Source organism: Parasteatoda tepidariorum, chromosome 8 (assembly GCF_043381705.1).
Source record: "Parasteatoda tepidariorum isolate YZ-2023 chromosome 8, CAS_Ptep_4.0, whole genome shotgun sequence".
In the NCBI taxonomy this organism is placed as follows: Eukaryota; Metazoa; Arthropoda; class Arachnida; order Araneae; family Theridiidae; genus Parasteatoda; species Parasteatoda tepidariorum.
The window spans coordinates 44457604-44484274 of record NC_092211.1 but is presented as its reverse complement, the minus strand read 5'-3'; the positions used below and the strand labels follow the sequence as shown (position 1 = coordinate 44484274).

Here is a 26671-nt window from a genome sequence, read left to right as displayed (position 1 = left end):
CATAATTTTTTTCTCAGTGTATAGGACTAATTGCAGTTTCAAGATTTTTTTCAATTCTCCTTAATTTAAACAAAAATCGAACTTTTTTAGTTTAAAATAAAATTTTCTAGCATATTCTAATGTTTCGTCTTGCTTGTTTAACGAAGCGCAAATAATTAAAAAGCAACCATGTATCCTTAAGTTTTACGCTACACTATTCCACTCTAATTTAACGAAACTTATCATAAAATATTATTTATAATCAATAAAGACTAAATGTTGAATGAAAATAATCTTGACAAACGTATTAAATTATTTCTTTCATCCGTGTGATGGAATATTGAAGTAAAGTTCAATAAAAAAAGTTCAATAAAAAGTTCAATAAATGTAAGAATGAGAAAATAGGGAACAAACAAACAAAAAACATTCTTTTCCTTTAACACTAAAATGATGGTATCATTAATAATTTTATAATGTTGTAACTACCAGCTGTTACATCAAAATTAAGCGGAATGATTATTTAAAATTTACAAGTTTTGATATGATGTATGACTATTTTACCCTACGTTACCTTATCTTATCATCATTCCTTTCAACCAAGACTTTTTTTTATCAAATTTTATTGTCAACTGTTTTCAATTAAAAAATTCTCGTTTTCAAGGTGCTTCTGGTTTTTATTCTCGTAATTATCAAAAATGTCGGTTTTCTTATACTTTTAAAACGAAATAGTATATTTCATTCAACTTCAAATATTAACTAACTTTTTATTTCAATTTGAACTTAAATTGTAAGGATGATAAGATATTAATAGCTGCCAAATACCTTGAAAACTAATCTTTAATTTACAAGGTAAATACATTTTTCTCGATAAATGATTTTAGAATGTACAATATATTTTTTTACAATAAATGACTTCACAATAAATGATTTACAACTAGCCACTTTAAATTGCTGTTAGAGTTAATAAAAAAGTTTTCATTGGCAAATTTGAATATATTCTTATTAAATTGAAATATTTTGATTCAAATTAATAATACCCATTTTTTTTTTTTACTTTTTAAAAATATTTGGATAAAAACTTTATAAGGGCAAAATTTTGTTCAGATATAAAGCAATACTAAATTTTTTTTAATTTAATTAAAAAATTTGAAATTTATACTAAAATTAAGAACCTTACTTTCTTAAAAATATTAAATTTTTGAATTGTTTTAAAAAGAACATTGGTTGATAATTATTTTTAATTTTTTCATAAATTGAATATATACAAAAAAATTTTTAAAACCCTTACTCTACTGGAAGAAATGTTTCGAAAAAAATGCCTGAATTTTCTTAATTAAGTTAGGAAAAATAAATTAAAAACGATAATATATAACATACAATGATAAACTTCAAAAGTATGGTCAAAACTACCAGAATATGGTAAAATTTACTATATGTTTCTGACACCATGGGAAAACCGAAAATCTCAGCAATTTTAACTGAAAAGCTTTAGTAATGATTTTAGTAAAGTTAACAATAAAATATTGTTTTATAAATGTAGTAAAATTTAGCAATTATATCATGAAACCATGCAGTACGGTAATTTTACCAGAATTTATTTCTCTGTGCATATTAGTATTTAAAACCATTCTCATAAGACCTAAGATAAGACGTCAAATTTGCTACTAAAATATAACCTAGATATAATCTAAATATACATATACCTAAATATTACATATACCTGTATATTACCTAAAGTTATCAATGGCATACAAAAATATAGTTATCTATAAGCATTTCGTATTTATTCCAATAATAATGGAAAATTTAAAGGCATTAATTTCAAAAACAAATAACAATTCACAGGTTTATCTGCCATTAATTTCAATAATAGTTGAAAGATTACAAGTTTATCCAGTATTAATTCCAATAACATTTGAAAATTTACAGGTTTATCAAAAAGTAATTAAACTGATAATTGTTACGTTTAAAGTCTATTATTTGATGTACAACTACTTTAATACACATGATCGTACTTCTACATATCATTATTACATATTATTCTACATTATACTATATATATATACTACTATATTCAATATTAGTACTACATTATTCTCTTTAACCAATACTGTTTAAGCAAATTTCTAATGGGTTCCAATCAAATACTTGTTATTTTTAACTATACCGAATAAGTTAAATCAAATTTAATGGAACTTACTACTTTAATTCTTTATTCTCTTTAGCCAATATTATTTAATCAAATTACCAAATGGTTCCAATAAACATTTGCTACTTTTAATCTTTCCAAATAAATAAAAGTCAATTTGAAATTACATTAATTTCCACCTGATGATAAGATAGTTTATTTCATGATGTTGTTTAAAATCATTCTCAGAAGTGTAATTTTGTTATCAAACTTAACGTTGCCTACAAAGTTACAAAACGTCTGAAGGCGATCTATTATCTAACACCCGTATCTCGTATTATTGTTTTTTAGCACTCGAGTATTATTTTATCAATGGAATTATTCAATACACGTGAGGTTGTACAACTTATTCAGTATTGTGTGCTGATATTACTTTCCAAAAATGTAAATCAAATGAGAGAGAAAGTTCCGAATAACTGTAATCTCGTGACTAAATTATTCACGAGAATTTTTGTCAAGTGAGAGATTAGACGTCACCGATAAGGAATACTTATTTCATTTATTCTTGTCTTTGCAATATTTTAATGCTTATAAATATGAATTAACGTAAAGAGAATTATTTCACTCTACTTGCATCCCATTGTCTCTAATTTATTTCTCCTATTCGAAAAAAAAAGGACTACAGGTACGTTAATTTTGTAACTGTTTTTATTTCCAATTTTGCACCTCTGCTGTTTTAAGAATTATTTATTTTCATAAATAGATTTGAATTTTCTAAACTTGTAAAGAAACTGTATATAATAATGATACTGTACGTTAAATAATGGTTCATGGCGCAAAAGGTGCTCAACACGTTTAGCGTCAGTCTCGCTACTTTGGTAACCGAGAATTTATTTGTAGATATTCTGCGCAAGAATATTCATGCAATTTTACACAACTTTATGCAACTTTATGAATACTCATACTTCAGCAGTATTCTTGACATAGTATAAAATTTTAATTCTTAGAAAATTATCAGTTGATTACTACGTTTGTTTATATTTTATGTTTTATTTATTATTACATTCGTATTAACTGTTTTAGAGTTTGTAATGATGAAATCCTGCAATCCAAATTTCAACTACTTTCTAACTAGCAAGATCCCTCATATCTCTACTTGGAACTCCGCGATTGAGAACACGTTTGTGCAATTCTTACGTTTGGAACAATGCAAGTTTTAATCGTTTCTTGACCGATATAAACAGGATTTATTGAGATACTATCGTCAAATGCAGTTTATCGTCTGTCAAATTTCAAGCTTGTTTAAAAATAGTTAGAGCAGTCAAGTTTTAACTGGAGTTCTGTGCTATACAACAATACAAGTTTACATTTTTTCCTGCCCACAACAGGAAAAATTTGTTGCGACATTATCGCTAAAAAACATTTATCGTCAATAAAATTTTCGACCGATATAAGATTAACGAAGGCTCTAAAATGTTGGCAGAAGCTCTGTGTTAGGTGACAAAGCAAATTCTAATAAGAAAAACTACATAAGATCGCGGCAAGCAGAATATACCACCAGATTATCGCTTAAAAAATTATCGTTTATAAAAATCAAGATCTTAAATAGTTCAAGCAAAATTAACAGCTAAATGAAATTTCAACCACTTTCCGACGTAAACAACATGACTAAAATGTAGAAAATAATAAATTTAAAAAAATATTTTAAATGCTGCTCTTCAAGTAGACAAAAATGAGAAAAAATATTTATATTTTTGTCTGACCGAAAAACTTATAGCATCACTAACATCATGAACTTCTATTTATGCGAAATCCCCCCCCCCCATGCACGCAAACACACATCTTTTTAAGTGATGCGTATGTTTTTGACTTTTGGTCTGACGAAAAAAAATGTTTTCTCCTTTTTTGTCTGCTTGAAATACGTAAAGCACAAAATTTTTTTAAAAATTAATATCATACTTATTATTATTCAAAATATTAACGAAAGATTTAGACTTGGAATAATAAGCTTACCTACCACAGCAATCAGAGTTTCATCTAAGCATAATAACCTTTGACTTCTTATTTTTTCCCTGGATTCATACTTTTAAATCTCTTTATATGAAGCCAGTTTTTGAAACTAATAATCAATCAAAAATGTATATTATTGTCAGTTGATTTTCTGTTCTATTTTCATTCGATTTAGGTTAAAATGAAATTTTTTATTCTACTTACCTCATGCATAGCTACAGCTATGTGCTTATCATTTCCATTCAAAGCTGAACTGAATGAACACTGGAATCTATACAAGGTAATAATTATTTTTTCACACCTTACAAATTCCCTGTAGGTGTTATAATTATTAAAATAATTGTAGTAAAAAGCCAATATGAGTTTGTAATTTGCAAATAACTTTGTACCGCTTCTTGAACTGTCACAAATGAACTTATTTGGGCTATTGAACCGATGATTTGGAACACAATGATAGAAATTTACATATAACAAATCAAATTTGATTGTTTTGTTTAAGAAAAACTTAACAAAAAACAAGTTAAACATTTTAGATAAAAGAATTACGTGTGTAATTACTAAAAGGGTACTAGCTTGTTGTTGTAGTTGTAGTTAATTTACGTCGCACTAGAGCTGCACTATGGGCTATTGGCGACGGTCTGGGAAGCATCACTGAGGATGATCCGAAGACAAGCCATCACAATTTTGATCCTCTGCAGAGGGGATGGCACCCCCGCTTCGGTAGTCCAACGACCTGCACGCGAAGTCGAGCACTTTACGGTACAAAAGTTTAAGGAGGACCAATACCGCACACCCTCGGTCCCTACGCAGACTGATCCAAGTGGTCACCCACCCGCACACTGACCGCAGCCAGTGATGCTTGACTTCGGTGATCTGCTGGGAACCGTGTCTTAACGATCAGTCCACTGCGGGGCAAAGGAGTGCTAGCACTGTTGTTTAAAATAATACCTTTCTATTTTAATTGTTTCATTGTAAGATTAATAAAAGTATTATCCAAATGTAAAAAAAAGCCATGTGCTATAGTGTCTGGAAGTCTCAATAACAGTTCCGCAATTAAGGATTATAAAGAAAGATACGTAAGAGGTGTGCACTACAAATTGTGTATAACCTGGAGTACCCGGACAGAGTACTCTAAAAAATTAAGTTAGTATTTGAAGTAAATATTAGTATTTAAAATAGTGTCGTTAAACGTCTAATAAAAATGCAATGTACTTCTCTGTCAATGAATGCTTATGTAAATGTTTTTATTTAAATTAGTATTTAAAATAAATACTAAATCGTATTGAATCCAGTACATCCAGTACAGATGTACGCTTTTTAGTGGCGGAAGTTGACTGCATCGTTTCCTTACTTACGAGTATTCAGAGTATTGCGCACATGTTGTAAATGGATCTATCTAATTTTCGTTGGGAGTTCCCTTGTCTTCTGGATTGGGTTCGAAATTTCAAGGCTACGGAGTTGAACATTAGCAGTCGTAAACCCTAAATTAAGTGTCGAGTAAAAATTCAGTGTAATTCTCCATCAGTGAGAGAGAGAAAGAGAGAGTAAATAAATAGCTCTTGGGTTTACTTTTTACTAAAAAACTTGGCTACGTTTTTTACTAAAAAAAATTATCTATTGTATGTTTAAATATATTTTTATTACTTACTCTTACAGTAAAAATTCAAAAACACTATGGGTAAAGTTACCCTTATAATCAGGGTATTTTTGAAATTTTTTGAAAACGTTTTATTATAGGGGGTAAATTGAGCAAAAATATATTTAAGTACAGTTGAAAAAATATTTATTTATTCTTATTATTATAAATTGTATCTAATCGAAGCACTCGTTAATTTCTTATCAAAATATTTTCACTTATCAACACTGCAAAAAATTCGGATGAAATTACTGTAAAATCCCCTTTTACCGGAACATGCTACGGAACAAAAAATCGGATGTGCCGTAATTGTTACAGAAATAATTACAGTAATGTAACTGAATATTTTTAATTAAAAATATATCACTTTTAAAATTATAGTAAAATATAATATGGTAAAAGTGGATTTGACGGTAAAATGGATTTTGCGGATGATGCATCCAAAGTGCTGACACTTTATACCGGAATTTCGTCAGGAATTTTTTACAGTTTTGTAGCAGAAATAATTTTAAAAAAATAAAACATATTTGTTGGTACATAATGACTCATGCTGTTTTAAAAAATCTCGAAATATCTTTTTCAAAGAGAAATTTACCTCAATGTTTTCTGACAGACAAAAGTTTCGAAAACAGAGTTGATATGTTAAGTATTGGATTCAAATCATTCCACCCGAAGAAAGACTTCTTTTTGTCTTCAGTTCCCAGATAGAAAACAAATGTATAAGAAATTTTCAAAACTTTATTTCCTAAGATTTGTCCCTAGTTCATAGTAAGCTACAAAAGAGCCGCCAAATTTTCAGCTATGGTTTACTGTGCGATGGAGCCTGCTGATATTTTGCCTCATTTCTTGCACAAGAAGCTTTCTCAGAAATACATAAATTTAGGAGGTTCTACACAAATCTTTATCTCCAAGTAGACATAACGGGAAAATGTGGATGGATTCATGTCTGTTGGATGATGGATCCATTCCTGTGCCTTAAAAAACCTAGATAATGTTAGTTTTTTACTTTTGGTACCAGCGATGGAGCAGCAAAATGGAGAACACAATAAACTTTTCTTATCTTGTCTTGTTGGATGGTCGGGGTGCCTGAGGACGAGATGGCCCTTTACCCCTTCATCATGAGATGAGGATCGATGAGGTGGAACACTGAGGTCAGGAGCATAAAAACTAAATATGAGATGGGGGTTGGCTCATTGCCATGGTGAGGAAAAGCTGTGAGATTACTTGAAAACGAGTTGAGAGTAATCAACAAAAATGAAGTCCACTGTGCTTTGCTTGAAGAAAACGTCTCGCTGTTTTTAAGATTACTTATCTCGATTAGATAATTAGCATCTCCAGTCTCCGCTAGTAACTAAACTGGGCGAGGACCCGAAGGACAGTAGAGGTTAGTAAAGCCAGACTCCTACTTGTGAAACATGCTTCAACCAGTCGGTTTCAAACGCAAATGGCCGCCATTAACAGTCTGATGGGACAGGTCCTAGATGCTAGTAACGAAAGGTCAAAGCAATCATCATGTTCCCGTACGTCGAAGCTAAACAATTTACCACTGCCGCACGGTGTGTTCACGTTGGCTGGATTTGAAAACTATTTCATCTTGATGTTCTGTCTTTCAAACATTGATTAGTGATCGACGTCGCAGAAGTACTGCAGTCATCAGGCTTGCATCAAACGCTCACGAAGGGAGGAAGGAAACACCGCCGAGGCCATGAGGTGGTGACGACAGGCTGCAGGAACTCATCGTTGATTATCCCGCTGGGTAACGACCGAACCCCCGACTCGGAGAACTCGCAAGGCACGTCCGTCTCTGAAGGCGTCTTCTTCTGGAATGGGTGGGTGGGATCAATCAGTTAACTTTTCTGCGCTTGAATCAATACTTAACAAAAAAATGCAAATTTTGGTGGTAGATAAAAATTTAAGATGATTATTCAGAATGTATCTAGAATATTTCTCGGCCTCCTGTATTTAACCAAACAAAAAATAGTATTTTTTTTTTTAATGTTTATTCTAGGAACTGTTTGGAAAGACGTATGTTGGGCTAGAAGAAGTACAAAGACGATTGATATGGGAAGAGAGGATTGCTGATATTGTAAAACATAACCTTAGAGCAGACTTGGGAATACACTCGTTTACAAGAGGAGTCAACAAATATTCAGATTTGGTAAATTTTTTTAAACATTTATTTGAAACTAATTGATTTTAGTTTCATTAACATCGTTGTTTTGACATTTTTACGTAATTTATAAACTGAAATTCACACATGAAAATGTGAGCGCAAAGAAAAGTGCCAAAAGTGAAACAATGGGAGGATTCTTAGACACGGGACCTAACGGAACGGGCTCTGAATTGTTTCAACTTTCAAATTGTAAACAATCGCTCGGCTGGTGACTTTTTGAACGATACGGTTCATGATTTCCATTTGGCAACATAAATCTTAACTAATTCAATAGTTAATTTTTCAATTTTAAAAATAATTTCGGTTAAAAAAAATCGAATAGATTTTGAAATTCAGAAATAATATTATTCGACATTTCAATTGCAGTAACAGGTTCATGTTCATCGCGCTAATCGGGTTCTCAATTTGCATATTTCGCATTAAGCTTTGATTCAGTGAAAAAAGTTATTATGAAAATTGATGTTGATATGGAGATGTCAAAGCTGACGTTACTCACATACCTTTCCACTTATAATCCATTAATAATCAATCAGCTACAGATAGCAACCAACAGGACCACGTTCATATTGAGATGTGATTATGAATCCCATACCAAAAAGTATAGAGGTCGCCATACCATGGGAGAAACTTTTCGTAACAAATTTTCATTTACCTCCATTGCTAATTTAAAATTTAAAAATCAAAATCCATCATGGACCATCACGGATCATTATAGATTGTTGGTTCATGAGAATCAAACTTCGCTTGAGGGTTAACCATCATAGTATTAAAGTATCATTTTCCATCATGGAATGATGATAATTTGCATGCATATCAAAAACCATGAAAGCATAATGTAAAAGTTGGATGATGACAACCATCAAATAATGTTGGACCATCATGAATCACACTGAAACCTACATAAACCATCAAAATGTTTTGATTGGACCATCATGAATTGTACAGAAACCAACATAAACTATCAAGATGTTTTGATTGGGTCATCAGGAATTTTGACTTGGGAAGCGTTAACCTTAGTTGTTTTTAAATTAAGTGTTAGATTTTTAAAATCGAACAGTTCAATAATTGGGAAAAATCATTGTTTTGAACAGAGTCACGAAGAATATATGCAATCTCTGAATGGTTTCAAAGTGAGCGATGAAGGGCATCATAAAAACGTATCAGAATGGATTCCTCTGAAGGATGCTGATGTTCCTGCAGAAGTTGACTGGAGGAAAGAGGGTCTTGTAACAAAAGTCAAAGACCAGGTTGGTATTTTTTTTTTCTTCCATACTCAAATGTTTATGGACTAAATGGAAACACGTCATTAAAGTTTTACAGTTTATTTTTAAAACAAATCGATTGCTGTATAAGAACAAAAGGAACCCGCATAAATCTTATGGAAATTAATTCTGTGTCAAATCGGCTGAAAATTTAATATCTTATAATGTAATCCGGATTTTCTGGATCCGGAAACAAGTCATCCGGATTTTCGGGATGCAGAAAATCCTCAGCGGCCAAGTCGTATGATTATGCGGCATGTAAAAGATTCCTGGAGTGCCTTATTGGCTCTTGGCATTTTAGGCAAAATTAAATTTCTAGTGCACTTTAGCATCCAAATAGAGTCTCGGTGCTGCCATCTAGTGTGGCAGAAACTAGACGTCCAAATTAACATGACCAACGGTATCTCACCCATTGTGGTGGTCCTTAAAGAGTGGATACCACCTCTGGAGAACGCACTAGGTCTGCTTATCGGCAAGACCGATTGTGCAGCTCATTGGAAATGAAAAAAATAATATAAAACATTCTGAGAGCATAAGTTTTCATTGACACAAAGTCCAAAAAGAGATACTTTTCGAGATACGGAGTTTCAAACATACGGCAACGGTCGATGTTGTGAAAGGTGCTTGAAGCATGCTGCATTGCAGAGATGCCAACTGCTCCAGACACGCCGAAATAATTTAAAAAACGGTAAGTAACTACTCACTAAAATTTGCAAATATTTTACTAATTTTGCTTACTTTTTAAAAGGTTTAGCATGACGTAACTACAATATAGTGGCGAATTATATAAGCCTTCGAATTACTCAGATATAGTGGTGGATAAAAACCTAATAAATTGAATTTAATTAGACCAGGAATCCCAATTAATAAACTACCTCTCGAAAATGCTTATCATCTGTCCGGAGGAAGTTGGCATCTCTGGCATTGGCTTAGGTGAATGCTAAGAACTCACTTAGCGTTGGACATTCTGACGCGCTACTGGCTTTTTCATTACTTAATAAAATTATCACTGCTTATTTAAAAGTTTCTTTTTTCAATGTCCTTAGTTAATGCTAATATCGTGACGGCAATGAAGAATTGAGAATTACTATTTGTGGTTTGAGGCTTCGTATCTCAAAAACTATCAATTTTTGATATGAGCGCCAATGAGAACTTTTGATCAGAATGTTTCGAACTACAGTACTTTAAATTTTCAGCCAATTTGAGAGAGAATTAATATCCATAAAATCTCTGCGTAGTTCCTTGGATTTAAGAAAATTTGAAGTTATAATGCTACGTCTAAAACAGATTTTATGCTCCAGAGAGATTAAATTGATTACTTAAACAAACTGTTTTATTCAAAATTTCAACTATCGCCTTTTCCTGAGTCTTATTTCATGAAGTTCTGAATTTCATATTCAATGAATGAGCCTATTGTGTAACTAAAGTACGTCGAGCTAACGAATCAGTTTGAAACTTTACTTTAAAAGCAATGATAGAATAATCTACATTTTTAAGTTACGTTAAAGAACCATGGTGGCTCAGGTGATAGAGCGTTCACCTTCAAATGAAGTGACTCAGATTCGAATCCCAAAGGTGGCTGGTCAAGAGAATTCTGCTCCAGTCTCGCAGTAACCACAATGCTTGTGTAAAATATTCTCAGTGGTAGACGGATCATTGGTTAGAATCCCCCTGCCGTCGGGCTAACCGTGGGAGAATTTTGTAGGTTTGTTCCTCTATGTAACACAAATGCGGGTTAATTCCATCCAAAAGTATTCAACGAATGCTAGAACGTCCCAATACTTGATCCAGGAGCTCCCTTGTGTTCAAAATTACAAGGCTACGGAGTTGAACATTGATAGTCGTAAAGTCAGAATTGGATCGACTGTTCAATAAAATAAAAAGTTCATAAGATAAAATAAAAAGCTACGTTTTTTTAAAAGTTAAGTTAAATGCTTTCCCTCCTATTCTGTGATGCATAAGATTTCATAACGTTTTTGTTAAGGAACGTTTGAAAACGTTTTTTTTTCTTTTTTTGCTTTTTTTAAGGAATTTAAAAGCACGCATTAAGGGTGGTCTCTACAGAACACCCTGTTATTGATTGTCATTGTAATGTATTTTATAGGAAGATTGTGGAGCATGTTGGGCATTTTCTTCAACAGGTGCCTTAGAAGGTCAAAATATGAGAAAAACTGGAAAACTTGCATCTCTGAGCGAACAAAATCTAATAGATTGTGTAAAAGGTAAGTAAAATTATTGTTATAAAAACTAGTTTTTATAACAATTATTGTAATAAACATCTACCGTTAGACTAGTTCTGGATCTAGTGGTGCTATTTAGTGTCAGAATTGAATAATTCTACAATCATCATCAACTAAATAGTCATCCACTAGATAGTTAGAATTAAATAGTCATCCACTGAATCTGATGGCACGAGGCTTACGGATATATTGATGCTATCTAGTGTCAGAGTTGAATAGTACTACAATTATCATCCACTAAATAATCACCCACTAGATAGTCAGAGTTGAATACTCATCCACTACATCTGATGGCACGAGGCTTATGAATCTATTGGTGCTATCTAGTGTCAGAATTGAATAGTTCTACAATTACCAGCAGAGTTGAACAGTCATCTTTAAATCTAACGGAGCAGAGCTTGAGAGAGTCTCGTATTCTAGTACTACAATTTTATAAACTGAAGAGTGTATTAAGTAGAAACTCTACAAGCATGTAAGGAATGTGAAAAGCGCATAATTTCGAGTATATAAGCTGTGATTGGTGATTAACCCTCGATTAGCCGGTCTTATATTTTATTCGATCATAAAGATGCTCAAAAATAAACTAAAAAAGAAGCAAAGCTTAAATTCTTAATTAAAACTAGATGTTTTCAAGAGTGAAATCGAATACAGTATAATATTTTTCTTTGTAGAAAACGATGGTTGTGGTGGAGGATTTATGGATCCAGCATTTGAATACGTAAAAGGAAATCAGGGTATTGACACAGAAGAGTCATACGAATACAAAAATAAGGTAAGTACGATATTAAATACTTAATATCGTAGATAGTTAAAATTTCTTGCATCGGTAGATAATTGGAAATTCAATTTAAAGGGAAAAACCATTTTAAATTCTTCAAGGAATAATTTTTTTTTCTCTATTAAATTTTTTTATGTATTAGGGAGCTCCGCCTCCTGTGTGCTTCCCTTAAAAACCCCCATGATTGCTTCTCATTCATCATTGAAGATCAAGGGGAAAGAATGCTTTTTGTTATTTTTAAAAAAATTACAACTGGGGTTTCAGGAATAGGAGCAGGTAGTAAGGGTAGTCTGGGGTGTATAATCTAAATAGATATATCTTATATAGATTTCATAATACTATGAGATTTCTTTTGACTACTACGCTGTCATAAATTTCGCCATACCATACCGAGGTGCACATACGTGAACCTACATGTTCTTGACTTTATTGTTTTTATATATTAAGTAAATATAAATTTTAAAGCTTCATGTAAATCACAGAACTACTAAATGGGAAAAAAATTCGTTTCAGATTAACTAAATCATGCAATATAAAAAACTACTATTGTTTTAGAGCACGTGGATTTCGTGCCATGTTTTCGAAAATCGCTTCCATTTATGTGAGAATTCTACCCAAATAACTTAAATTTTCTGAGTCTCTTGGAATTCCCTGAAAGTTATAATTACTATGAGATTTCAGTTATAATTGCTATGAAGAACAGTTATAATTACCTACTATGAAGTTTAAACGTCCACGAATGTTTCAGCGAGGGTAAAATAATTTTTTTCTTATAGCATGTTCTTAGAAGTTAAGAATCGAGGATCCGCATATGTGGACCGAGGTAATGAAAAGGATAATGTACTTGAAAAAAATGGCGACCACAATAGGCGGTAATTATTAGAAAGTAATTTTACTTGTTTACACTATATAACGATAATCTTAAAAACGTATTAGTTTGCATTGGAAACAGTTTTTATATTTTTAAAACTTGCAGGTATTAGCAAATATGCCTAATATTATTTTGTTTACAAAATGTGGTAAACAGATGAACAACATTTCCAAGTTCATTTAAGGCGTAAATAAAATTCCATTAAACTGAAAAATAGATTTCAGGATCATACATCAAAACTGTTATTTAGAAGCATATAGGTTAAAAAATTTATATTATTTCAATTTTCCCAACTCTGTATTACATATCTTCTCTCATTTCAGGTTGGTTCCTGCATTTTTAAAAAAGAATACATTGGAGCTACATGTACCGGACATGTAGATATTCCTACCGGAGATGAAGAAGCTTTAAGACAAGCTGTTGCAACTGTCGGACCTATTTCAGTTGGCATCAATGCGCATCATGAAGAATTTCATACATACCGGTATGTCCCTTTATTCTTTTATTCTTCATGGAAGTAAGACTTACATTTAAAAAAATCTTATGCATTTCTTCGTATTTCAGAAGTGGTATTTATGACCAACCTGATTGTAAAAACAAACTCTACGATCTTACACATGCAGTATTAGTAGTAGGATACGGAAGCGAAAATGGAGTAGACTACTGGCTAGTCAAAAACAGGTAATTAAACTTTATAGTGAGTAGAGTTCGGTTATTTAGATAAGTTTATGAAAGAGGTATTGAAAAATTGATCGATTAAAACATATTTAAGCCATGTTAAAGTGAATAAGCAAGTACTGAATGTATTCATGAGTAATTAACATTAGCTTGTATGCAACCATATATGGCAGTACTTTTACTTTCGTTACTTGTACCGCCGGTACAAGTAAAAAGTACGTACTTTTACTTGTACTTCGTTACTTTTTAAATTTAGTACTTTTACTTGTACTTTCGTTACTTTTTTGGGGAAAAAGTACAAGTATTTGTAAAGGAAATGTCGAATGAAATCGTTACTTTTTTCTAAAACTCGGTAAGCTTTCTAAAAAAAAAATTTAAAAAAAATGCTGTCAAAATGCAATTATTTTGCAAAATGAATAAAAATATTAATTAGCAAGTTATTTTCATTCATTTTCGAGTTTTATGCATTTATTTAATACATTTTAAATAAAAAATGTTGGATTTTGTTATTACGTTTTTCAATTTTCTTTTTGAACTCACTAATAATACATTTTTGTCTTAATACATTTTTTACTAAATACATTTTTACCTAGTACATTTTTTACTAAAATTATGTTTATGCCCGACCTTGTCAAACAACGCCCAGTCAAATCTCTAAGAACTTCAGAACTATTTGTGCTACTGAAAACTATTATAATTACTATTTTAACTCTTGAAAACTCGAAGGTATTAATTTAGCCGCTGATACTAAAATTCGTTTACAAATTTTAATTATTCCGTTAGGCAGAAATGTTCGGAAAATGATTTTCTCGCATGACTTCAGCATTAGCCATTGTTACAAATAAAACTGTAGACTGTTCTGTTTCAACTTATACTGCACATTCAATTATTTTTTACTAGCTCAAAGATCACAAAGCTATCTGAAACCCCGTGTTTGCTTTGTTTATGTTTGTGCTTTTAAAACGCGTTTCTATAGAGTAAAACAATTTTAAATCAATGGTAATTTAAATAAATAAAAATAATAAACTAAAAATTAAAATCAATAGATAAAATTTCTTTTTCGTGCAAATCCATAAAAAGTTTGATATAAAAATTATATTTGATTTTAAAATTATATTATACGATTATATCATAAAATTATATTATAATATTCCTCCGAATTTAAAAGTAAATTAATGTCCATAACTTTCAAAATTAAGAATAATTAAATAAATAACAACAATTTTGCAAAAACATTAAAGAACATAAGAATATTATTCAATAAAATTTTAAGTTACTTTGAATTTTCGATTTCCTAAAAATGTACTTTTAAATCGTTACTTTTTTTGTTTAGTACTTGTACTTTTACTTGTACTTTTTACTCGTTACTTTTTAAAATAAGAACTTTTTACTTAATACTCGTTACTTTTTTTAAAAATACTTGTACTTTTACTCGTTACTTTTTAAAAGCAACGTTGCCATATATGCATGTAACTATTAAAAGAAAAAGGATGTTATATGCCCTAATCTTTTGTGCCATTTTATTTATTAATTATCTGTTCAAACATAGTGTATACAGTTTTACGGCTATAGGTATTAACTTTCTTAACAGTTTTAAAGTTACAAATATTTTTTAGTTGTTGAAAAAGCGTTTGCAAGGAAATGATGCTAAGTTTATTATAAGCTCCTTTAGGTCAATGAGACAATTGATAAAAGCTGTTTGACGCATTTATTTCGTCATTATACTGAAATTGATGAAATTATATCAGTCTGTTGCTTTTAAAAATAGCTTTGCATAAATTTTATGATATCACAGCAAAGCAACCAAATTAAAAGAAAAAAATGATTTTTTTCAGAGTTTTAATCTAGAAAGCTGAGCCTTTTTTTTCGTTCTTAAATTATGAACAAAAAAGCAAAACTTAACTATAAATCAGGATTTACTAACAAACATTACTTTCTCGTGGAAAAAAAGAACAATTTAGTTTAAACGGAAGCAACGTGATGGCAGTTCTGTCTCATTAAGATGGTAAACTAACCAGTGAAAGAACACTTAAGCTTCGCTTGCCTTTTAAAAAATCATATTAATTTCAAAATTCATAATTTTAGTTAAATGACAGTGTCAACATATTTGCTACTAATTGCAAATTATGTAAAAAAATTGTAGAGAACTTGCATAATATTGTTTTAAAGTTTTGGAGGTTCAAATAACAAGTAGTAAGAAGACCAAGTGAAGGAACAGCTCTTACCAGTGAAGGAGCACAAAATTTCCCAGTAAAAGAACACTTAATTTTGGTTATTTTTTAATATGCTCTTTATGAATTTATATGCCATACAAATATGCCATACAAATATTTGTGATCATGAATTGAAAAGTAAAGTGTCAACATATTAGCATATACTGTTCATTCACTGGGAAATCTATGCCCAGTAAAGGAACATGCCTGTTTCTTCTCTGGTTAGAAGTTGTTTTTTGTATTTTTAACATACTTTTGATGCAAAACATCACTAAAGGTACAAGAAAATTAAAGTTTTTCTTTCATTTTCATTAACTTAGAAAAAACCCAGTAAAGAAACACTTGTTCCTTTACTGGTTTTTCATCGTTTGATGATCCAGTGAATAAACAATCCCTTATCTCAGTACTTGATTATGCTATGATGCTTAAGAAAAATAAATTGTAACTTCAATAACTATATTTTGAATTCTTATTTTCACAGTGAGAAAAATAAAACTATTACAATTAATTCCACTTCAAACATATAAATACAAACACTCACCTTATAATTTTTTCAAAGAAACAAGGTGTTGCAGAATTAATAACAAATTTAAAAACTTTTCCAGACAAGTCTATGTGACCAGGTAATCCAAAATATTGCTAGATGACTTCCTATTGTTAGGCAGTAAGCTATTGCTACCAATCAATCTACAGAAAGACTTTCATATTCTTTTTTTTAACCAATATATATGAAATGTTCCTTCACTGGGTAGTGTTCCTTCACTAGTTGGTTTACCCTAAATAAAATTTAAAAAAAGTGTTTCGTAGTTACCACCTTCAATATATACTTTTAAAATCTTTGTCAAAAATTGAGACAAAAAAGTAAAAACATTGGAGTTTGCAAATTTATATTTAATCGAGAAAATAAAATTTTAAAAAAAAGTTTACGAAATCAGACAAATTACTGTTAAAGAGGACGGGTGGTATAAAATATCAAAACCATTTGTTTACTAGAGGAAACAAAGAGAGGTTGAAAGATGATTATTATAACGCCTTTAAATTGCAATAAGCAATCTAACGGGTTTTATTATTTTGCTAAACCGCCTTCTGCAATTGTAATTTGTTTGATTAAAGAAGTTTTTCTCTCTGCTTATTTTTCATATGGATATTAATTTGTGATCCCGATGTTGATTTATCGTTTAGGAGTGTATTGCTCTACTCATAATCCAGGAGTTCTTTTGTTTTCTGGGTTGGGTCCAAAATTTCAAGACCATGGAGTTGAATAGTTAGTTCCACGCGTTGATAAAGTAAAATAGTTTTAACTTCATTTTTGACAATGATTCTATAAATATTAAAGAAAGAGATTACTAAACACCCTGTACATAATAGAATCCTGCACATAAGAACCTGCACATATAAAAGTATTCGTAATATTTCTTTCTTTTCATTTACAGTTGGGGATTATCTTATGGTATGAATGGTTATATTAAAATGTCAAGGAACAAGGATAATCAGTGTGGCATAGCTACTTTTGCTAGCTATCCTTTAGTTTGAAGAACTTGAAAATGCATTTTCAATTACATATTTATTTATTTATATACATAAAATCATTTTCACTACATTTTATTGTTCAATACAATGCATTATATGTTGTATTATTTATTAGAAGCATTTCATGCAATTCATTGTAAATAAAATATGCCAAAATATAAATAAAAAGGATATATTTCTTTTTTTTTTTTTTTGCTTCCTGTGTCTTACTCATTTCTAATTACAAAATTAGAGTTAATTAGAATATATTATTTGTTTGTAGAAAAATCTCAGAAATAAATATCCTATTTTTAAAACTAAAGGAATAACAATAATTTTTAAAACCAAAGGAATAGTTAGTTGTTGTTTCGTTTTGTTTTTTTAAAAAAAAACTATAAGAAATTTTGGATACTAAAAAGAGTATGATTTAAAAAAATATTGATTCGATAGCAAGAAAAAAATTTTTATTTTTATAAACATACATGGATAGTTGACTGAATTTAAACAATAACAAACTTTCTAAAACCGGAAGAAATATAGTAGAAAACTTCCGATGTATCCCTCCGCTTATGTTATGTTTACTAGGCTTTGTGTTAACAGGCTTCATATTCTAGGAAGTTTTATTATAGTGATTTGTATTCAAATTTACCCATAATTTTACCATTCCTGAAAGTTTTTTGTAATCTTAAAATTCTGAATGGTCATGAGCCGTAAATAAATTTGAAAAAAATAATATCACAACATAAATAAAGCGTGAGGTTTGCTGTGTTTTGAGTTTTATCCCATATTTGGCCATATTTATTAAAATATCACCCTTTGATATTTTTTGAGTGGCATCATAGCCAGCTTGTGGAGTTTTCTGAATCCGTTTGTTGCTAGTGTCGTTGAAAGTTAAATTAGATGAACGCTTTATATTGCAAACACTACAAGTATAATAAAATTAGATAGCGCTCTTTTTTCAATTTAAGCGTAAAAGTAAATCTGAAGTTATAACCCGGAAGCTTTACGAAGAATTTTAATCCCTAACGCCAGCTGGGCTTAACTTTCACACATACTCCTCCACATATAGAATTATACGAATGTTTATAGTAAGACATAAATATTTGTATTTTACTTATATATCGGGTTGAGTAAAAAGTTTTCCGCCAAAAAAAAAAAATCCTGAAAAATGACAAACACATACAAAATCAGCAAAGCTAATGAGAATAGTTATCTCCATTCAAATCAACAATAGTCTGCCAACGTTTTGGCAACTTTTCATTCCCTTCTGCGAAGAACTGGGGGGTGCGCGAGTAGAGAAAGCAATCGACCTCATTTATGACCTCGTCATTTGAACGGAAGATTGTGCCATCAAGATGCAGCTGCAGATTTGAAAACAGATAGTAATCCGAAGGCGCCATGTCTGTGCTGTATGGTGGATGTTGCATCAAATCCCACTCTAACGTGTGGAGCGTCATGCCGGTCATTGCACTAACATGTGGCCAAGCGTTATCTTGATGAAAGAGAATCACCTTCCTTCTGAGCTCGTTTTCTCGTTTTTCGCGAATCGCATCGCTAACTTTGATTAGCATATTGCTGTATATTGTACTGTTGATAGCCTACCCGCTTTTAAGGTACTCCTTGTAGATAATTCCACGACAATCCCACCAGATACGGAGAAGGACCTTCTTGTTAGTTAGCGTTCGTCTTGCAACCGAACTTGCTGATTCCCCGGATGCTGACCACCCTCCTCTACGGCTAGTATTGTTGTAGTATACCCATTTTTCATCACAGGTCACAATTCTGTCCAGAACGTCCTCTTTTCTTTGATCTCTGAGCAGAACCAAACAGGCCGCTTTTCTCTTGCTCTTGTCTTCAGCAGTCAATTCGCGAGTCACTCAACGGTTAAACTTAACTGTTAGATTTATGCGTTTGAGAGTATTTGCTATTGTTTTTTGGCAAATGTCAAGCTCTAACGCAATAGTTCGTGTTGAAAAATTTCTGTCTTGAACAATAATTTGCTTTAACTGGTCACAATCAACCTCAATAGGGCGGCCAGAACGTGGTTCATCTTCAATGTTGAAATTCCCAGTATTAAACTTTCGAAACCAAACTTTTACTGTATCCTCATAAGAAACAGTATTGAAACCTAAACTTTCACACATTTTCTTGTGGCATTCAGTTACACTTAGTTTATTTCGGAACTCATAGTACATAATGGGTCTGATCTGTTAACGTGATAGCTCCATTTTAAGAAATTTTTTGGTGCACAAGATGATAAAGTTTTGACAAACAAATTACACAGTTGTGTAGTTCCAACTTTCTGCTTTAAAATACAAAAGCCCGTTTCAAAAAAAGTTAACCACCACGGCAATGGCTGCTGCTAGCACGGAGGTATTTCCCTTTGGCGGAAAACTTTTTACTCAACCTGATATTTTAACACACTTAATTGAAATATATAAGCTAAAGAAATGTTTTATGTGAAATTTAGTTATTTCTAGCTTTTAGATCTTATGTAAAATGTAGTTATTTCTAGATTAATAAATTAAAAAATAACAAACTTGCATTTCATGCTATTTTTTTAAATTTTATAACTGTCACAGCTCACCTAATTTTTTTTTAGTTCGCGGCTACGAGTGTTCAATTCCTCAACCTTGTAATTTAGAATCTAATCCAGAAGACAAGAAAACTTCTGAATAAAAATTTGGGAGAAGTTTGCCTATGTGGAGAACTTTTTGATAAACTGACCCACATATGTGTTACATGGAGAGGAAAAGAAAAACGCAAATCTTCACGGTTATCCAGATAGTAAGGGGACTCTAGCCCATGATCCGTCTATCTCTAATAATATTTTACGTCACCACTGTGGTCGGTGCAAGCTAGGTGCGGAGTTCGTATCGACCAGCTTTCGCTAGGATTCGAACACGGGCCACCTCATTCGGAGGAAAACGCTTTATCCCTTGAGCCATCACATCTGTTTCTCAAGGAAAGTGAGGGGGATAAATTCTAGAACTTTTTAAAATAGGCATGAAAATTACATTGATTGCAGCTACTATGAATTTGGAGTACTGTCCAGCTATTCCCATAAACTCCACCAGACACCAAACTCACGTACTTGCGGTTACTGTGGTTACGAAAATAAGTTACATCTACTAGGGTTGTAAGGTTAAACTTTTTGGATTGGAATTAGAAAAGTTATTTGGTCATTTTTCCCCCCATTAGAAATAGCTATATTCTTGTTCTCATTTTCATGGCAACAAACATCCGACCTACAGTCGGAAGGAGTTCTCGTGATAGCTGATTAGTACTTTTGAAAAACGGTGGTTCGCCTGTGCAATGCTTTAGCAATAACCAATCTCAAAAGCCCAGAGTGCGTCCTGACGGGTTAAAGCCTAAATAATGACGACTGAAGGAGATCCGACTCAGACGAAAAAATGTATCTAATTTCGTAGCTTTAAATACCGACTACTTTCGTTATTAGTATGCATATCTATAGTGACCTATTTAAACCATTACGATTGTATTTTAGGGCGTAAAATTCCATTCAATAGATCAAAGGATACTCAAGATGTTTCAGTTTTTTTATTATTGCTTTATTTCCTCGATTACATGAGTATACATCCCAGTGAAAAAGTAGGTTTATAAAACCTGTGTTAGGTACAAATTCAGAAACTTGAAATTTAAATTTATCTTTCCCATATTCGAGAGTTAAAATAATAATTAAATATGGGAAAATTTTAAAGACTCTTTATATAGTTATAACTTAAACTGATATAGTCTATAGCAGTGGTCGAGAAACTGCTTTAAAGCCTCACTCTCCCAAATACAAGCCGCTCTCGATTCGCAAAAATATCGCTCATATTTCGTAAGGTACAGTATACCGACAACTCCATAGACAATAAAAAAAAATTCTTTTAAATTAATTTTATGCTATACATCAAATCATATTACATCATTAATTGCATTATATCCCATTTCTCTTATGTTTCATTTTGAATTTTACGTGTTTTTTCTTTCTTTAAAATATTTCATTACATTGTTTTTCACATTTTTTAGAAGATTGATGTTGAATTGTTGGGAACAATGCTAGCAAAATTATTTTTACAAATAAGGCAATTACACATCATATCATTTATATTTCACCAAAACTCCAATATATGATGATACAATCGTTTACGGTTTGATTGCGATTTAAAGTTTAATTCAATTAAAGATTTCCTTAACATTAATTATAAATTTTGATTGACGTAAAAGGATAAAAAAATTGACAGATAATATTAAACATAATACAAATAGTTAATTTTGTGACAATGGCATTTCTTTACACATTTATCATCTAAACTTCCGCTCGTTTTTAAAATTTTCACTTTATTATAAAAGACATCTTTAGATTTTACTCAGAGCATCTCAGTATTCTCATCAGCAAGATTGTTGAATTCCTCTCATTCTCAATTAATAACATTTCATAAAATGAATACGTTTAATTTGAGTATTTCATCTTTCCTTAACTTTTTTCTCGTGCTAGCAGTATTCCAGGAAAACTGTAAGTAAAAAAAAAATTTGTTTTGATATGTTATGTTTTAAGGGGTATTGTAATATTCAGGTAGGTAGCAGTCACAAAGATTGCTTCTCCACGTTATGTAGTACATATTCCACTACACTCCAAATTGGAGCATAGGGCTTATATCATGGCTTTCCATTTCAATTTATTTGTGGCCAGATATTTTGCTTCCTTCAATGTCTTTCCTATTGTTTTCAATTCATTTACAATCGTCCGGTGCCAAGTGTGTTTGGGTCTTCCTCTTTTTCTTTTGCCTTGAGGGTTCCAAACAAAAACTTATTTTGCAATAAATTTTTCAGGTTTACGTAGAACATGACCAATACATTTCCATTTACGTCTTTTAATTTCAAGATGGATTGCTTTTGCTGTCCTAAGGATTTCTGTTTTACAAATGTCATGGAACCATTTGATGCGCAAGATTCGCAACAGTTGTTAATAAATGCTTCAAGTTTTTTCACGTTATTTTTATTGCTGTCTCAGGTGCAAATGGTAGGAAAGATTTAACATTAGTATTGAAAATCCTAATTTTTGTTCAATTTTTTCTCCTGAATCTATTGAGAATAGCGTAACTGCTTCTGGCTTTGTTTAATCTATTTAGAATATCTTCATCTGTTCCTCCTTCGTTATTTATGTATCCAAGATACGAAAAACTGCTTACCTCCTCTAGTTTATTATTTTCTAAGAATATGTCATTTAATTATTAAGAATTAATTTTCAAAATGTTGGGGTTTTTTTCTGCTAATTAACGCTTTTTTTCTTCTTTTTTTACCTCTACGTTAAAAACCGTTTTAAAAACAAAAAGGATAAATGAAATTAATGTGATTTTTTTTCATTAGATATTAGCGTATGGTTTTTAATTTTAAAATGATTCCACGGTAATAGCCATACTTAGATTTTTTTTTAAATCTTAATTTTGAACTTCAAACTTTTGACCACTATTCTACAAAAATCTGCTCTTGTTTCACCGATTACATAATATTAGTTCTTAAATTTAATTTTGATTTTATCGCTTTGACCCAGATGGGTCACCAGTGGCTCTTTCATAAAAAATTTTCTAATAAAATTGCAATTTCAAATTACAAGCCAAAATATATTATGATATTTTTTAATTATTAAAAACAATCGAATAGTTACTGAAAAAAATTTGTTAGATTTTAGAATTATTTTATTAGACAATTATACTACTTTACTAAGAAATGAAATCCAAAAAATTTTCATTTCATTTATATTCAAAAATTTATCAATGATTGATGTTAAAAATTAAAGAAATTTCAATTATGAATAACTGTTTCTGAAATCTAAATAACTGCAAACAAGTTCAAATTCGAAAAATTATTGTTTGAAAGTGAGTCACCTTTGCGAGATATTACCATTAACATAGAAAAAGATACCAGTATTTCATGCTGTATTTCATAACCATGAATTATTAAAATGCTAAATATAATATTTTTCACTTTTTTTACTTAAATAATGCAAAATAATGAAAAAGTATAAAGAATATGTTTAATAAAAATTGTGGGTCAATGGTTAAGGTTAATTTATTGCCTTAAAGCAAATATTTTTGGTTGTAAGGTTTAAAAGTTTTTGTGGCTTACTCAAATAAACCAATCATTTATCACAAGAAAAGCGAAAAACATTTCCAATGTAGTTACTAGTCAATATAGCCTACTTTAGATGACCATTTTCTATCAGTATTTCTAGAATTTAACCCTTTGTCGCAGATGAGACACAGATGTCTCTTTAATATAATTTCTTCAGACACTAAGATTGCAAGTAAAAATGCGCATTCTGGTATTTTTTAATTATAAGAAACAGTTCAAGAAATTCTAAAAAATCTAATACAGGGAAATATAATTCAATAGATTAACAGAAATTGTAATAAACTTTTACTTTATGTAATTTTGTACTGAAATATAAAGACCGAAAAAGTTGCTGAATTTTTTTTTCTGTCTTATTCAAAAATTTATCAATAATTGATTTAGCAAATTAAAAAATTTCAGCGATGAATTACTATTTCTCTTAGTTTTAAATGACTGCAAAGAAGTTCTCAGTTGTAATTATTATCTGGAAGCAGACCGTCTGTCTAGATTTTCCAAGCGCGTATTGTTGAAATTTCTAAGAGTCTCACTAATTCTTATATTTATTTTAGTTAGTTGCCATGCAGTAAGTTCCGATATAGTTTCAAATAGCGATGGCGATACAGTGGACGGAAGTAGTTTGACGTAAGTGACAACTTTTAAAATAATTTTTTATTTCCATTAAGCAAATTTCTCTTATCTATGTCATAATCAAATGTACACTGTATAGGGACTCATATAATATTTAATAAAAAAAAAATTTAAAAAAATGAAATTATTTTTTTAAAAATTTGTTAAGCGTAAGAAAAAAATTTTAGTCAACTGTAGCAAAAAAAAAAAATGCTTTAATTAATTCTTTCACAAGTTTTTGACATTTTATATAGTAGTTCAAGAAATTATAATTATTATAGATTCACGAATGTCACAATTTAAAAATTTCGTGGTAAAAAAAAAATTAGAAAAAGTGGGTTTCTCCAATAAAAATAGAGAAAATTATCCTGAGAAAAAAATAAGATAGTTTATTCTAAACGAAAAACTCTCAAATTTGCGATAGAATATAACCTCAAATTCTAAGACATTTTGTTTGAACGCGATGCGCTTTTAAGTGCAAACAAAAAAAAAATCACAAAGAAATTGCACCTGAAATACGCCTGAAAAATTCAGAATTAAAAATCTTACTCAGAAATTGAAAATTAGAAAGGTATACAAATGTACTCATTTAGTTTCATGTAAAATGCCGTATTTTTAGTACCTACCTGAGATGAGACAGGCCCGAGGCCAACGCGGGAAAAAATGTTTCGAGTTCGGATAAGCTCGGTAGTAGCAGTAGTAGTTCAGTTACGTCGCACTAGAGCTGCACAATGGGCTATTAGCGACCGCCTGGGAAACATCCTTGAGGATGTTCCGAAGACATGCCATCTCAATTTTTAACCTCTGCAGAGGGGATGGCACCTCCGCTTTAGTAGCCCGACGACCTGCACGCAAAGTCGAGCACTTTATGGTAGAACAGTTTAACGAGGATCAGTACCGCACACCCTCGGTCTCTACGCAGACTAATCCAAGTGGTCACCTACCCGCACACTGACCGCAGCCAGTGATGCCAGATTTCGGTGACCTGCTGGGAACCGTGTTTTAACGATCAGTCCACTGCGGGACTGGATAAGCTCGGATTCATTATAAAATGTTCATAAACTTTTTCACAACTTCTAAACAAACGTTTGATTTCTTTATAAAGTATTAAAAATTTAAAATTTATAAGGTATAAAAGTTTCAGCGATCTGGCTTTTTTTGTTCAGTACTTTTTCTTTGTGAGGCTAGCTCTGATTGTCAAATGACTTTTACTTAGATTAATAGTTTGACTTTTCATTTTAATCTTCTTTTGTGGGCGAACACGTGGGCCCTAAATAATTCCATGTATCTCTTGTTAGGGTGGGCATGGACCTCCAAACGCGAGCCCAAGTATATCTCTAGTGCTCACGGTACACTGTTAAAATGTCCGCACTAAAATTGTGGTAAAATAACTGGCAACAGTCTGCCCATCCAATAAACCGTAAAGTTTACGGTAAAGGGCAAATTTTAACCTTTACGGTCTTAAAACAGTTTACAACTAGTATGGTTATAAATCCATAAATATGCTTTTAAATCTTTAAGCATGCTTTTTAACCATTTAAGGCCAGCATGGTTTCAAAACCTTTACGTTTTTAAAACAGTTTACAACTAGTATGGTTATAAATCCTTAAATATGCTTTTAAATCCTTAAATATGCTTTTTAACCATTTACAGCCAGCATGGTTTCAAAACCCCAAAATTCAACTGAACATAAGAGCCAAGCTTTTTGTTTTGTAACAGGCGTTGGAGAGAGAAGGAGGCTGGAAACACTTCATGTGTTATTAGTAATGGGGAAAATATTGCGGTGTCAATGCCGGGACTCAAACCCCAGTTCTGTCAGTCATGAGACTGACGGATTAACCCTCTCAGCTATAATATGTAGGCAGCGGCAACGAACTAAATGGCTTCATTAGGTGGGCTTAGTTAGTACGATTAAATTCTGATTGTTCAACAGTATTAGGTGAAAGCAGTCAATAAACTGTTTTTCCAACAGTTTGATTACTGTTTTAGTTACGGTTATTTGACTGTTAGTTTAATATCAAAAAATGGCAATTAAATAAATTGTTATTTAGTCATTTTTCCGAAAAATTTCTAACAGCGTATACCTGCAATCTGGTAGACAAAACACGCATACATAAATCCTTTATAATATTGTATAGATCCATATTTTACTGAACGAAAGTAAACAAGAGACGTGTTATGAAATACTTTTTTATTTTCCACAGTGGATTACAAACAGGAAGCAAAGTGACGCTTAATCCAAATATTCTGCACAAGAAAACGTTAAAGGTAAATATATTTACCTCTTTTTACCATATACAAGGATTGAACAAAATTAATACTGTTTTTATTTCAGCAGCAAATATTTCGGAATATTTTATGTAGGAATACTATTTTCATAATAATTTTAAAGATCATGCTTGAACCTTTAATAAATGAAGTCCTTTTTACCCATATATATATATATA

General features: G+C 31.1%; 2 protein-coding genes across 2 annotated transcripts in view; both read left to right on the top strand.

The window, feature by feature from the left end:
- Positions 1–2549: 2549 nt before the first annotated feature.
- Positions 2550–17690, top strand: LOC107451932 (cathepsin L-like peptidase). Its single transcript, XM_021148422.3, has 9 exons — positions 2550–2792; positions 4293–4397; positions 7762–7911; positions 9018–9173; positions 11293–11410; positions 12100–12200; positions 13401–13561; positions 13642–13758; positions 17402–17690. Exons 2-9 carry the CDS (start codon positions 4299–4301, stop codon positions 17499–17501), a joined length of 1002 nt encoding a protein of 333 aa, XP_021004081.1. The 5' UTR covers positions 2550–2792; positions 4293–4298; the 3' UTR covers positions 17502–17690.
- A 4173-nt stretch (positions 17691–21863) lies between these two features.
- LOC107451941 (uncharacterized) overlaps positions 21864–26671 on the top strand; it is an 11364-nt gene continuing 6556 nt past the window's right edge. Inside the window, exons 1-3 of the mRNA XM_016068186.4 lie at positions 21864–21999; positions 24167–24239; positions 26429–26492. Coding sequence (XP_015923672.1) covers positions 21927–21999; positions 24167–24239; positions 26429–26492 — 210 coding nt within the window. The 5' untranslated portion in view covers positions 21864–21926. The remainder of the gene's footprint in view (positions 22000–24166; positions 24240–26428; positions 26493–26671) is intronic.

Bases quoted from the DNA above. Each gene is read 5' to 3' on its own strand.
- LOC107451932 (XM_021148422.3), top strand. From the start codon at position 4,299: ATGAAATTTTTTATTCTACTTACCTCATGCATAGCTACAGCTATGTGC. The intron at 11,411-12,099 runs GTAAGTAAAATT...TTTTCTTTGTAG, and splicing joins TCTAATAGATTGTGTAAAAG to AAAACGATGGTTGTGGTGGA. The intron at 13,759-17,401 runs GTAATTAAACTT...TTTCATTTACAG, and splicing joins TACTGGCTAGTCAAAAACAG to TTGGGGATTATCTTATGGTA.